Source organism: Nansenia antarctica (genome assembly GCF_963989245.1).
Source record: "Nansenia antarctica genome assembly, chromosome: 9".
In the NCBI taxonomy this organism is placed as follows: Eukaryota; Metazoa; Chordata; class Actinopteri; order Argentiniformes; family Microstomatidae; genus Nansenia; species Nansenia antarctica.
Window position 1 is genome coordinate 3,552,876 of NC_137679.1, and position 12,887 is coordinate 3,565,762.

At 46.8% G+C, this 12,887-nt stretch overlaps 2 protein-coding genes across 2 annotated transcripts in view; one reads left to right on the plus strand and one right to left on the minus strand.

Annotated features, from left to right (window-relative positions):
* Positions 1–12,887, plus strand: part of LOC308165161 (NACHT, LRR and PYD domains-containing protein 12-like) — a 436,373-nt gene that overhangs the window by 168,302 nt on the left and 255,184 nt on the right. The gene's annotated exons all lie outside the window — the stretch shown is intronic.
* ticrr (TopBP1-interacting, checkpoint, and replication regulator) overlaps positions 5,072–12,887 on the minus strand; it is a gene marked incomplete at its 5' end in the record, with an annotated part of 28,936 nt that continues 21,120 nt past the window's right edge. The window contains 9 exons of the mRNA XM_080539159.1: positions 5,072–5,245; positions 6,508–6,636; positions 7,144–9,631; positions 9,767–9,912; positions 10,464–10,604; positions 10,758–10,816; positions 11,011–11,101; positions 11,934–12,077; positions 12,670–12,748. Coding sequence (XP_080395285.1) covers positions 5,127–5,245; positions 6,508–6,636; positions 7,144–9,631; positions 9,767–9,912; positions 10,464–10,604; positions 10,758–10,816; positions 11,011–11,101; positions 11,934–12,077; positions 12,670–12,748 — 3,396 coding nt within the window. The 3' untranslated portion in view covers positions 5,072–5,126. The remainder of the gene's footprint in view (positions 5,246–6,507; positions 6,637–7,143; positions 9,632–9,766; positions 9,913–10,463; positions 10,605–10,757; positions 10,817–11,010; positions 11,102–11,933; positions 12,078–12,669; positions 12,749–12,887) is intronic.

A 12,887-nucleotide genomic window follows, 5' to 3' on the forward strand; every position in this document is an offset into this window, starting at 1 on the left:
ATAGAAAACCCAGAAAGAAAGGACGAGAGAGGAGGAGGGTGAATGCAGAGGAATCCCAGTGAATGCAGCACCAAGGCGGTCAGAAGTACAGTATGTCTGGCAGGCTATACCTCCCCCTCCCTTCCTTCTCTCAAATCCCTCAGAGGTGACAAATAAGGACCTTGTTTCATGTGCACATACCGTGAGGATCTAGTTTATGGTGTAACACCCATACTTGAGGTCTACCTCTACCTGTGTGTGTGCTGCCTGCTAAAGGTGTGTGCTTGATGAAATGCAATGTGCGATAATTAGAGAGAATATCTAACCGAACGGCGAATCCTTACCGGATAGGGTCGCTAACGGGAACAGCTCGCGTTTGAGGAGCTGCTGGCATGCCAAATAGGGTCTAACTCTAACCTGCCTGCCAGAATTTGTCCGGGATAATGTAATCAGGTTTTTTAGATTGTATAGGAGTCTTGGATTGAGGGGGAGGGGATGGGGGTTACTTGCGCTAAAGGCTATGCGCTAAAACGATGGTGATGTGAGATGGCGAAAAAAACGTTTTTTCAATTATTTTCTCACGGATCCGAAGATCCGGGGGCCTATTCATAAAACAATCGGGGCTATAGGCCCAGACGCCCAGGCCTAACGATGTCACTGGTTCACAGTGAACTTTTCATAGGTAACTCACTGCTTAGCAGGCTAATGAACACAGAAAAAAACAACAACAGGGAATTACACCATAGACTAACCTTCTCAGTATAGTAGCGCCTCTCAGTCAGGTAACCATGACAACAGGCGCAACGAAAAGGTTGAGCAAAGATTGTATAGTGGAACGTTGATGGCCTGAACTGAAATGCACGTGTGTGAATTGACATGTGATCATCTGACCTAGTCTGAAAGACATCATCACAACGTCTTTATATATGACAACTTTGTGTTTGCTGGGTTGCCAGCTATTGACTGTTTTCAATAATACTGTAAAATCATTGATAGGCTACTACAGAATCAAATAAGCAGTAGGCCTACACGTTCTGGCAACTTTGGGGTTTTGTCACCAAGTGGGGCACTACATCATTGGTGATGTACAAGTTCAACATGTTTACTGTACACTTGTTTAAGTGTAGACTACTGATTAAGGCATGCACAAATACATACTCCTGCATATTATTATATGTATTATTACTATTATAGCCAAAAGTATCAATACAGTTTCTGTAGAACATTTGCGCAGAGTTGAATAAAATGCACAATAGCACATTCATAACGTGTCACTCAGCTGGACTCAGTTCAAAATTAACAAGAGCATACAGACAGATTATTGATAAGAGCGTACTACAGACAGGTTATTGATAAGAGCGTACTACAGACAGGTTATTGATAAGAGCGTACTACAGACAGGTTATTGATAAGAGCGTACTACAGACAGATTATTGATAAGAGCGTACTACAGACAGATTATTGATAAGAGCGTACTACAGACAGATTATTGATAAAAGCGTACTACAGACAGATTATTGATAAGAGCGTACTAGACAGATTATTGCCAAATCTTATTGGAGACCATCGTCATGGTGTTTGAGCTGGGCTTCATTACGAGAAAATCCCTTCCCTTAAAAATGTCTGCATACTTTTAACGTCATCACGTGGAACAAACAAGAGAGTTACAGTAGAGAAACTGGCAGTATTCTGCGAGGTCACTTGGTCTCAGGGGATAATTCTGTGATCAAAGCACGAAAGGAGGAAAAAGCAGCTTATCACAGGCGTATTCAAAGGTCACAGGGGGGAAATGCAAGACGCAACTTACAGTTGGTCATGGTTATTGCAATACAGGATGAAGTCCAAAAAAAGGAAGTTTCAGAGAAAAATTATGACATGCAAGAACAGGTGCTGCCCAGTTCAACAATGCCATTCAAGAAATATAAATGTTTTAATTTAGCCAATTGACTGGCTGGCTGACTGACTGACTGACTGACTGACTGACTGACTATCTGACAGACTAGCTGACTGACTGGCTGACTGACTGGCTAATTTTGCCAATTTACTAGTTTACTGACTGACTGACTGACTTGCTGAGTGACTGAGTGACTGGCTGGCTGACTGGCTGACTGGCTGACTGACTGGGTGACTGACTGACTGACTGACTGACTGGCTGTCTGACTGACTGACTGTCTGACTGACTGACTGACTGGCTGGCTGACTGGCTGACTGACTTGCTGAGTGACTGACTGACTGACTGGCTGTCTGACTGACTGATTGACTGGCTGACTGACTGACTGACTGACTGGCTGTCTGACTGACTGTCTGACTGACTGACTGGCTGACTGACTGACTGACTGGCTGTCTGACTGACTGACTGACTGGCTGGCTGACTGGCTGACTGACTTGCTGAGTGACTGACTGACTGACTGGCTGTCTGACTGACTGACTGACTGGCTGTCTGACTGACTGGCTGACTGGCTGACTGGCTGGCTGGCTGACTGACTGACTGGCTGACTGACTGACTGACTGACTGGCTGAGTGACTGACTGGCTGACTGACTGACTGATTGACTGGCTGACTGACTGACTGACTGACTGGCTGACTGACTGACTTGCTGGCTGACTGACTTGCTGAGTGACTGACTGGCTGACTGACTGACTGACTGACTGGCTGTCTGACTGGCTGACTGACTTGCTGAGTGACTGACTGGCTGACTGACTGACTGACTGACTGACTGACTGTCTGACTGACTGACTGGCTGGCTGACTTGCTGAGTGACTGACTGACTGACTGACTGACTGACTGACTGACTGGCTAGCTGACTGACTGACTTATCTATGTGTAAAACAATAAAGTCAAGATGGTCTCACCTTGTTGCAGTACCCAGTGACTGGATGGCACTGCAGAACAACGTCTCTGCCCACCCTGCCAAGCCTCTGAGGGCGTTTCTCCTTATCTCTTACGCTGCCTCCTAGGTCACGTGACCACCATATCTGTATCTACCTTCCTAGAAATATAAAATGCATAATTAGATCATAAGTAAGGATACTACAACCCATTAGGTTATCAGACGTTATTAGACGTGATCTCAGATCTGTGTATTACTGATAATCTACCATGTCCAGTTAGAACAACGAAGGGCACTACTCTACATTTACTGCGTCGACCTTTGGACCAGAGAGGGCGGGTGCCCCCCAGGTAAGACTATCAGGCTCTTTAATCATGTATGTAAACAGATAAAGTGAAGGATAACAGATGAAGTCATGTGCCACATGAACGACCTGGGAAAACCTTGACTGGTTCGTTTACTTTGGTTCAGTCAAGTTCTCTTTCTTGACCGATGACGAAGAACGTCTGAACTGCAGTTTTCCATACCCTTTCCATACCCTCCCAACATTTAACCAGGCCATCAAAACCCACCTCTTCAAGCTCGCCTTCACCAGTTAACCCTCTCCCCCTCCCCTTCCCATGTGTCCCCAGCACTACCTCAATTAGGCCCCTATACTTTCTTCTATTTACCTTTTGTTTCTTTTTATTATTACTACTCGATCTTTTCAGTTTGTAAAGCGTCTTTGAGTGTCTAGAAAAGCACTATACAAGTCTAATGTATTATTATTATTATTATTATTGTTATTATTATTATTATTATTATTATTATTATAAATGCACTAATGCACTCATCTGGATAGAAGGTAAAGTGTGACAGCCAGACTAGTGAACCCAGGAGCAGACACAGACACAGACAGAAGGCAGGTAGGTAGACAGCCAGACTAGTGACCCCAGGAGCAGACACCTGAGGCTGGGTGTGTTTATTGTTTCCAGGGAAATAGGGGCGGAGCTTCTATAGAAGCAGGCAGGTAAGCAGGACATGCAGGCAGGCACGTAGAGGGCAGGGCAGGCAGGTAGACAGACAGACAGACAGGCAGGCAGGCAGGCAGGCAGGCAGGCACGTAGAGGGCAGGGCAGGCAGGTAGACAGACAGGCAGGCAGGCAGGCACGTAGAGGGCAGGGCAGGCAGGCAGACAGACAGGCAGATAGTGAGGGCAGGCAGGCAGGTAGACAGGGCAGGAAGGACAGACAGGCAGGCAGGCAGGTAGAGGGTGGGCAGGCAGGACAGACAGGTAGGCAGGCAGGAAGGACAGACAGACAGACAGGTAGGACAGACAGAGAGACATACATACATACAGGTAGACAGGATGCTAGAGTCAGTGGCAGGAACCAGGCTGGACCAGGTATTTATGTAAATGTAATTTATGACAATGATGTGGTAATGACACCTGACTCCTGCACACCTGACTCCACTCCTGTAAATTAGAGAGAGAAATGCCGGCTACCTAGAGGTAGAGGGCCTGACATAAACAATATGAAACATATGTTTATCTTCTCTGGTTAAGCTTATCTGAAAATCTGTTGCACCCTATTATTGTCTGCAATGAGACAAACCAGAATTGATTAGATTCAGTTGAAAGTTACTGTTATTTAAAAGAGATTCATTTTTATTTACAAATTAATTTCACAATATATAACATATTTACATTTGTTTGCCATCAACTCTTCCCTTATACTTATGGAATTAACACACATAAAAACAAACCAATAAATAAACAAACATTAATAAGGCCATGCAAACTTCATATTGTTTAAATGGATTTCATTTTCAGAAAAGCGAGGCAATTGAGCTAAGAAATATACAAATAAAAGTAGCATAAACATGAAAACTATGAGGAAAAATCACTTGATCACTGGATGGTTTTACGCACAATTATTATCATCCGTAAAAAGAAATGAAATCGACTCGACTTGAAAACTATCATCATCATACAGAAGCAGATACTTGAGCCGTACATATCACCGACAGACTGATCAATTCACCAGCTCAAAACAGCTCAATTAACCAACCAATAAAGTTGGGAGAGAAGCCGTCAAGTGGAAATGCCAAAATAGTTTTCAAAGAACACGATGGAACAACACTTTCAGTTTTTTTTTTAAAGCTTCAATTCTGAAAAACATTTGGGCCCACTGTTAAAACAGTCCCTGTCTACCAAGCCCATCGGTCCCAGAGAGCTAGTCATACAAGAGCCTCATTGGTTCATTTTGTAACTGCCACGCCAGTGCTGCTCATTGGTTCATTTTGTAACTGCCACGCCAGTGCTGCTCAGTCCAGTTCAGTCCAGTAGTCTCTTCCTGATGTAGGTCTTTCCTTCGGCTGGGGGGCGTCGGGGGGGTTGGCTGAACGGCGAGCGCTCCACCTCAAAATCCACCCTCGTGTGTGAAGGAGCGTCATCTACAAATTGAAAATGAACAGATGAATGAACCACTAGATTAACATCATTTTTCCCCAAATAATGTTTACACAATTCCAGACTTCCTGAGTAATGCCTAATAACAAACAACTAAATATGCAAAATACTGAATGCAAAAACGTCCTTCTTCACCTGGCATCTGGTGCCTGGCTGGCAAACATGAACCTACTGAAGAAAGACCTGTGGGAACCCCGAAACCCTAGCCCTCCTCTGGGGAGAAGGGACCAGCAGAGGCCCGTCGTGGAGCACCAACACTACCGCCACACACAGGTGCCCTACATGGGCCAATCAGCAGGGAGCACGCCCCGGGCCTGTTGTCCTAACCTGTTGTACGGTACTCGGTCTCCCCAGTAACAACCAGAGACTCACAAAGGAGAGACTGCGGCTCAGCCTGGAGTGCCTGGGTCCCTCTCCTTCCCCTACCCAGGCAAGCTACTCTGCTACCAACATAGAAGTAACTATGAAGTTCTTAGTTAGCGTAATCTCTGTATGAGTGTCTATCTCGTGCAAGAAGCACAAATACGGATGACACAGCCGCTACCTTGGAATCTGTCTCTCGAATCAGATTCCTTTTCAATAAACTGTCAGGCAAAAACAACACATTGGAAGGATAGTGCCTGTCATTTTAGCTGTGCAGCCTTTAGTTAACACACGTGTTGGACACGTTTTTAAGCCATGGCATCAGATCATTAAATAACATTCCCTATCCAGCATACTGATGCTCAGTACCGGATCAGTCTCTAATAAATAACTAAAACAACAACAACAACAACAACATTACTTCCAGTGGTGTAGTCTAGTGTTTTCTAGTGGGTATACTGTGATTTTCCCCTCCCAGCCTCATAATTGTTCATTTCGGAACGGCATAAAAATAAATCTGCGCTGCCTGTTTAACGTTATATATATATATATATATATAACATTACATGTTATAAGGCTGATCTGTGTATGATAGTGCTGCATTTTGACATATTTCATGTCGCATTTCCCCCCGTTGATGGTATATGACGCTATAGTCAGTCCCAATGGTCCAAAATTCAGGTGCTTCGTAACACAGACGGGGTGAATTTTATGAATGAAAGTGTGAAAGTTCTGTCACAAAACGCTGTTACGTATCCTCACACATTTTTAAGTGGGTATATGGAAATCCTTGGCCTTTCCTAGTGGGTATATGGCGTTGTCCTGCGTATCACGTAGACTACACCACTGATTACTTCCAAGTTAACACAGAGCAAAGTCTCACCTTTGAAGTGAGGGGTTCTCTTGGTGCTGGAGCCTGCCTTCCCCCTGAACAGCATGGGGGACTGAGTCAGGGCCAGGATCCCACAGGCAGACACGGGCTTCCTCACCTTAGAGCTGGGCGGGGTCACCGCTGCCAAGCAGAAACAACAAAATCAGTCATTGACACAAGATGGCATTTGACCATTTCAGGAAATCAGCCTTCTCTCATGATATAGCTGCAACGTTTGCAGGAAAACTGCTATACAAATAAAAGAGAAGAATTCATTTTAAAATTAATTTTGCCATTTAGCAGACGCTTTTAATCCAAAGCGACTTACAATTACGAATTACAGGGACATTCCCCCTGGGCACACTAGTAGTGGTGTGGTTTCAGGCGGGATTTGAACTCACAACCTTCCGATCACAAGTCCAACTCACTATCCACTAGACCAGTTAAAGACCACCACTACCCACAAGAAGAAGAAGAACAAGAAGAATCTTTTTAATATTGCCTTTAAATGACTAAATACTTAAATTATGATTATATAATGATTGGAGCACTTTGAGCTGCAACGTTTGCAGGAAAAGCGCTATACAAATAAAAGTTATTATTATTAAGAAGAAGAAGAAGAAGAAGAATCCATTCAATAAGGCCTACCTGACTGGACATCTCCTTTCCCTGTAGTCCAGGAGATATCGTCACCTTTCCGAGGCTCGCCACCACCATCAACCTCCTGCTGAACCAAGCTGTCTATCCAGTCCATGTCCTCCAGCTCGTCCAGAGGAGACGTATCTGCTTGTCTACCGGGGGAGGGGGGTCTTATCAGGCCAGACGTCAGGCCAAACGGTGCAGCTTTGCCCCCCCCGGGAAGGACGTCCGCGTCCTCTGTATCCTGCAGCCTGTAGACGCCCTCCAGCTCTGCCTCCTTCAGCATCTCTTCTATCACGGGCTCCCCCCCCTTCAGACAGCAGCGCTCCTTTCCCCCCACCCCCACCCCCACCGCCTGGGCCCTCTTCTTGCGGGGCCAGCTGTTGAGACTCTCCGGGGTGGACCTGGGGTGGAGCCCGCCCTGCGGAGACGGGGTCATGGGGATGAGGTCAGCCATCCCCAGGGGAGACATGGTCCCCCCCGCGGGGTGGCGTGTCGGGGTGTAGGACTGGCAGATGTAGGTCTGGATGCTTCCACCACCACCGCCACCTTTCCCCGGGGTGCTCTTGGCGGGGGTGCCGTGGATGCAAAGGGACGGCGAGACGCAGCCGGGGGGGTCTCTGTGTTTAGAGCAGAGGGCTGTGAGAGGGCTGTCCAACTGGGAAGGTTTCGTGCAGGCGGCGGTGGGAGTACGAGACCCTGATCTAGGACTGCCGTCAGCAGCAGCCCCGCCGTCGCTGTTACAGAAGGAGTCCGTGCGTCTGAACTTCAGCTTGGGCAGTCCCGACTCCTGCATCTCCAGCTCCACTTGGTAAGTGAGGGGGTTGGGAGTGATCAGACCTTTTCTGCGACTGGTGGCGGGAGTTCTGGAGGGGGTTCTGGAGGTCCTGGGGGTGGAAAACCGCGGCGGTTCCGTGGAGTACCCCAAACGGGCCGCCGCCTCTCGCTGTTGCCGGTCGGGGGTCCGGCGGAAGCCGTAGCTTCTGCCAGGCGTGGTTTCGGGCGGAAGGGCGGGTTTGGGAGAATCTCCCGTGAACTGGAAGACTTCGTTGGACTCGGAGGGTTTCCTGGAGAAGCTGATGTTCATCTTGATGCCCCCGGACAGCCGAGTCTTGACCACGGCGGCGTTGGCGATGTCGATGCTCTCGTCCTCGGTGGTGGCGGTGCTGTTAAACTGGGACGAGTCTGTGCTGGACGACCTTGCCTCTCTCTCTCCGTCAGAACTTTGGGAGGACTCAGACGTCGGCTCTCTCTCTTTCTGAGAGTCTGTGTCCAGCGGGACTGTTGTTGAGTCAGTGTTGCTGCCGGTCTCATTCTTAGGATAGGTGCCGCCACCACTGCCAGCAGAGATGGTTAAACTCTCACTGGACTGTGATCTCCCTTGGTTCTGCCTTGTCAACATTCTCACGGTCTGGCCAGACCTGGTCCTGGTCATTTGTTTACTAGGAGAGGAAGTGGCGGTGGTGGGACTGGGACTTCTGGTTTTGTCCTGCTGGGTTTTAGTGGGAGTCTTTGGTGACGTGTCGAACCTTTCCGAAATCAAGGTGCCTTTCAATTTCAATGGTGTAAGTCTACCGTTGTGTGACGATGTGGGAGAAGAAGAGTTTTGGGCCAGGGTTCCTCCTCCTCCATAGCGAGTGAGCATGCGTTGAGCGGAGCCTGGGCTCTTGTTCGGGGTTCTGGTGTCCGGTGTGGCTGGGGAGAACTGGTCAGGAGATGGTGTGGAAGCTGGGGAGGGCGTTTTCTGAGGGTCGGCTTGCCCGTCCTTAACAGGTGTGTCCTTCTGCCTAGGAAGCCTCAACGACGCCCTGCTTATCTCCTGTCTCGTCTCCGTAGCGACCGCAGCAGAATCTTCTGGGACTCTTGACGGAGATATCCGGGGGGAACTTCTTCTGTGCATTTTCGGAGGAGGTACTTTCTCTGGGGTCTTGAAAATATTCAAGGGCTTACTGTTGGGACTGTTGTTTTTGAGCGGGCTGCTCAAACAGAACTTACTGGGTGTTCTTAGCAGCCTTTCAGAGATGCTGCGGGATGTCGAGAGGCGAGGCGATTCGGGCACCTTGAACGGCGTATTGGACTCGTCTTGGACTACACTGTTTGGTTTCCTTGGAGACGGTGACCAGGTGACACTCTTCCTGGGGGTTCTAGAACATCCAGGACTCTGGAGGAGGAGGCCTCGAGCTCCAGCTGGAGACACGCACTCTAGTAGAGTCTTGACCGGGGTCTTCAGAATGCTCTTCAGCGGGCTTCTCCGAGCGTTCTCTTTCTCAGGCGTCTGCAGGACAAGGCTCCTCCTGATTGGGGATCTGGGACTGCTGCCCTGCAGGTTCTTTCCTCTCAGCCCCAGAGAGGGCCCTGCTGCTGCTGGGCTCTGTGAGACAGAGAAGCCCTTGGCCCTGGAGGACCTGGGGGTCTGGGGTGGGGTTCTGGGTGTCCTGCTCCCCTTAGTGGACATGCCGTGTTTTCCTGGGGACTTTGTGGGGGTTTTATTGAGATTCTGGAGAGGAAGAAAGGAAAAAAAACAAACACACCGCAATTCAGCCACATAATTAATGGTATGGAAGTATTAAAAAAAAGAGAAAATACAAGTATCTGGTATGAGACAAACTGAGATAGTGGAAAAGTAAGTCACCTCAAAGACGTCTTCTTCTGAGGTCAGCTTGCGTCTACTGGCCCTGGTTGCGTAGCGCTCTGAGCAGGGGGAGGCCCGCCCGGGGGACTGGGTGGCTCCAAACAGAAGTCGTACAGGAGACCGAACCCTCCCCAGGTTCATCCCACCTACAACAGTGACAGAGAAGAGAAATCCCCTGATGAAGATAATAATAATAATAATAATAATAATAATAATAATAATAATAATAATTACATTAGACTTATATAGCTCTTTTCTAGACACTCAAAGACACTTTATTAACTGAAAAGATCGAGCAGTAATAAAAAAAGAAATAAAGTACAGGGGCCTAATTAAGGTAGTGCTGGGGACACATGGGAAGGGGAGGGGGAGAGGGTTAACTGGTGAAGGCCAGCTTGAAGAGGTGGGTTTTGAGGGCCTGTTGTTTAAATGTTGGGAGGGTGTTGGTCTGTCTGATGTGGTTGGGGAGGGCGTTCCAGAGGGACGGGGCTGCGGCTGAAAAGGCCCCGTCACCCCAGGTCTGGATAACAATAGAAACTGGACTACAAATCTTTGGGACAAATTATCACATAATCATAATTCAGCTGGAAGATTCCACTGTCAATGTAACAACAACAACCATAAATACAGATACGAAAAGGTGTCATCATAACAAATGTCAATGTCAACCACCCTCAAGTTAAAATGCCTAATTCACCTAATTTGCTGTCGCTGAGAGGGAGCTGTGAGGAGGAGAGGAGGGCCTTGTCCAGGTTTCGGGAGCGAGGCTGAGAGCTGGAGTAGAAGGTGTTGGAATGTCTCCTGGCAAAGCTCTTCAACCTCGGACTCCTCCTCAGGTCTGAGTGACACAAAAGCACAAATGTATCTTTCAGAACATCATTAAACATCTTGAGAACTTTTTTTGTCATTCAAAAACACAAACCTTGTTATTTCTCATACAAGCGTGATACTGTCCAGCTAGAAGTGTCCACTAACAACATAAGTCACTCACCTTCCACAGGTTTCACTGGTGACTCCTCCACAATGCACTCTTCCGTCGGAGCAGACGTCCTGACGAATCAAAACACAGTCAGAACATTTCACCATGCCTCTCTGTTGACAGATCATTGGGTTGGGGGGTTGGGGGGTTGTGTGTGTGTGAGTGTAATGATGTAGCCGTGTGTGGTGAGTTGGGGATACTGAGATATATGAATCAAGATGTGTGGAAGGATTCACTGTAGTAACTAGGGTTAGGGTGAGCTCACCTGCCCATCCTCTGCCTGAGCAGAAGGCGGTTGGACACCTGCTTGTGGAGGGGCGTCTCTGTCACCTTCCTGGTCAACAGTGAGTGGTGCTCTGGAAGGCAAAGGTCAGAGGTCATCAGTAAGTCAGAGTGCTTTTTTTTTTTTTTTTACTGTTTCCCCCTGCTTTTATATTCATTCTATGCATGTATATGTTTTTATATATGTTTTTTATTCACTTTATGTTCTTATTCCTGTTGTAAAGCACTTTGAGCTGCATTTCTTGTATGAAAGGTGCTATATAAATAAAGCTTTACTTACTTACTTACTTATACAACATCTCTTAACATCTCATTTGTTATACAGTCTTGCTGCGTTCTGGAGTTAAATGTATACTGTAGTGTAGTATAATGGATTATATATGGTAAATGGTAAATGGACTGCACTTATATAGCGCCTTTTTTGCTGCTCCAAAGCGCTTTACAACGGCCTCTCATTCACCCATTCACACACACATTCACACACCAATGGCGGCAAGCTACCATGCAAGGCGCTGGCTCATTCACTGGGAGCATTTTTGGGGTTCAGTGTCATTTGCAGGAAAAGTGCTAGACAGTGCTATAAGTTATTATTATTATAATTATAATTATTATCATTATAATATGGTTATAATTAGAGATACACTGATCTGATACTGAGCATCGACTAAGCATAGTGATTTTGGAATGTAACAAGCATTCTGATAGGCTGATGGCATCATAGGCACATAATGCACAGTGAATCAGCAGTGTTAGGAGAGTAGAGTTAGGCAGATATCTACATTTGGTCAAAATATGACTTAGGCAATTATGCTATGAGGCTAACGATAATCAACAATGGAAAAGTGGCATCAGTGCAGCCCTAGTTGTAACAGGGGGTATATGGGAAGGTTATGAACATGTGTTTACCGCCACCTTCTGTTGTCTGGGAGCGCTTGCGTTTCAGGGTTAGCCCCTCCACGGCCGAGACCGACTGGCTCCTGGGCAACTTGCTCTTCTTGGAGGGGGAGGTGACGGCCTGGTTGAACAGGTTCCTCCTGACCTTCGTGACCTCTGTGGATTATTTATTTATTTGTTTATTTAAAAGGGACAATGGACAGTCATTATAATAATATAATAATAATACATTAGACTTATATAGCGCTTTTCTAGACACTCACAGACGCTTTACAAACTGAAAAGATCGAGTAGTAATAATAAAAAGAAACAAAAAGGTAAATAGAAGAAAGTATAGGGGCCTAATTAAGGTAGTACTGGGGACACATGGGATGGGGGAGGGGGCGGAGGGTTAACTGGTGAACGCGAGCTTGAAGAGGTGGGTTTTTCTCCCTGAATTAGCTGGGTAGCTCAATTACATCAGCAGTCCCTGGGCAGGTACATCCACAGGGAAAATACAGCTTCAGATGTTATAAACAATTTAAAACAGGAAACTACAGGACATAGAAATATCACATAAAACAGAACTACAGGAGATAGACACATCACACTTTACACTCAAGAAAACATTTACAGAACATTGTTTGATAGATCTAGCAGTGTCGTCGGGCTCGCGCAAACAATCCCGGCGAATGTTTTACTTGGTCCGGGCAGGTAAAACGGCGTTACTGTCCAACCCTGCATATGATGGAAGCAAAACATCCTGTACCTTGCACTGCTTGCTTCTGAGGTGGTGGTGGTGGTTCAGCAGATGGCTTTTCCTCAGGAACACAGAGCTTAGGCTTGGCCTGTTCACATGTGGAGAGAGTCTAATTTAACATGCTTTTTCAAAACGTGGGTGAGGATGTGGTGGTTAATAAGTCAATAATGTGCATTTTAGTCAAACAGGACCACAACAACCTGAGCTACTGCAACTAACATCCGTTA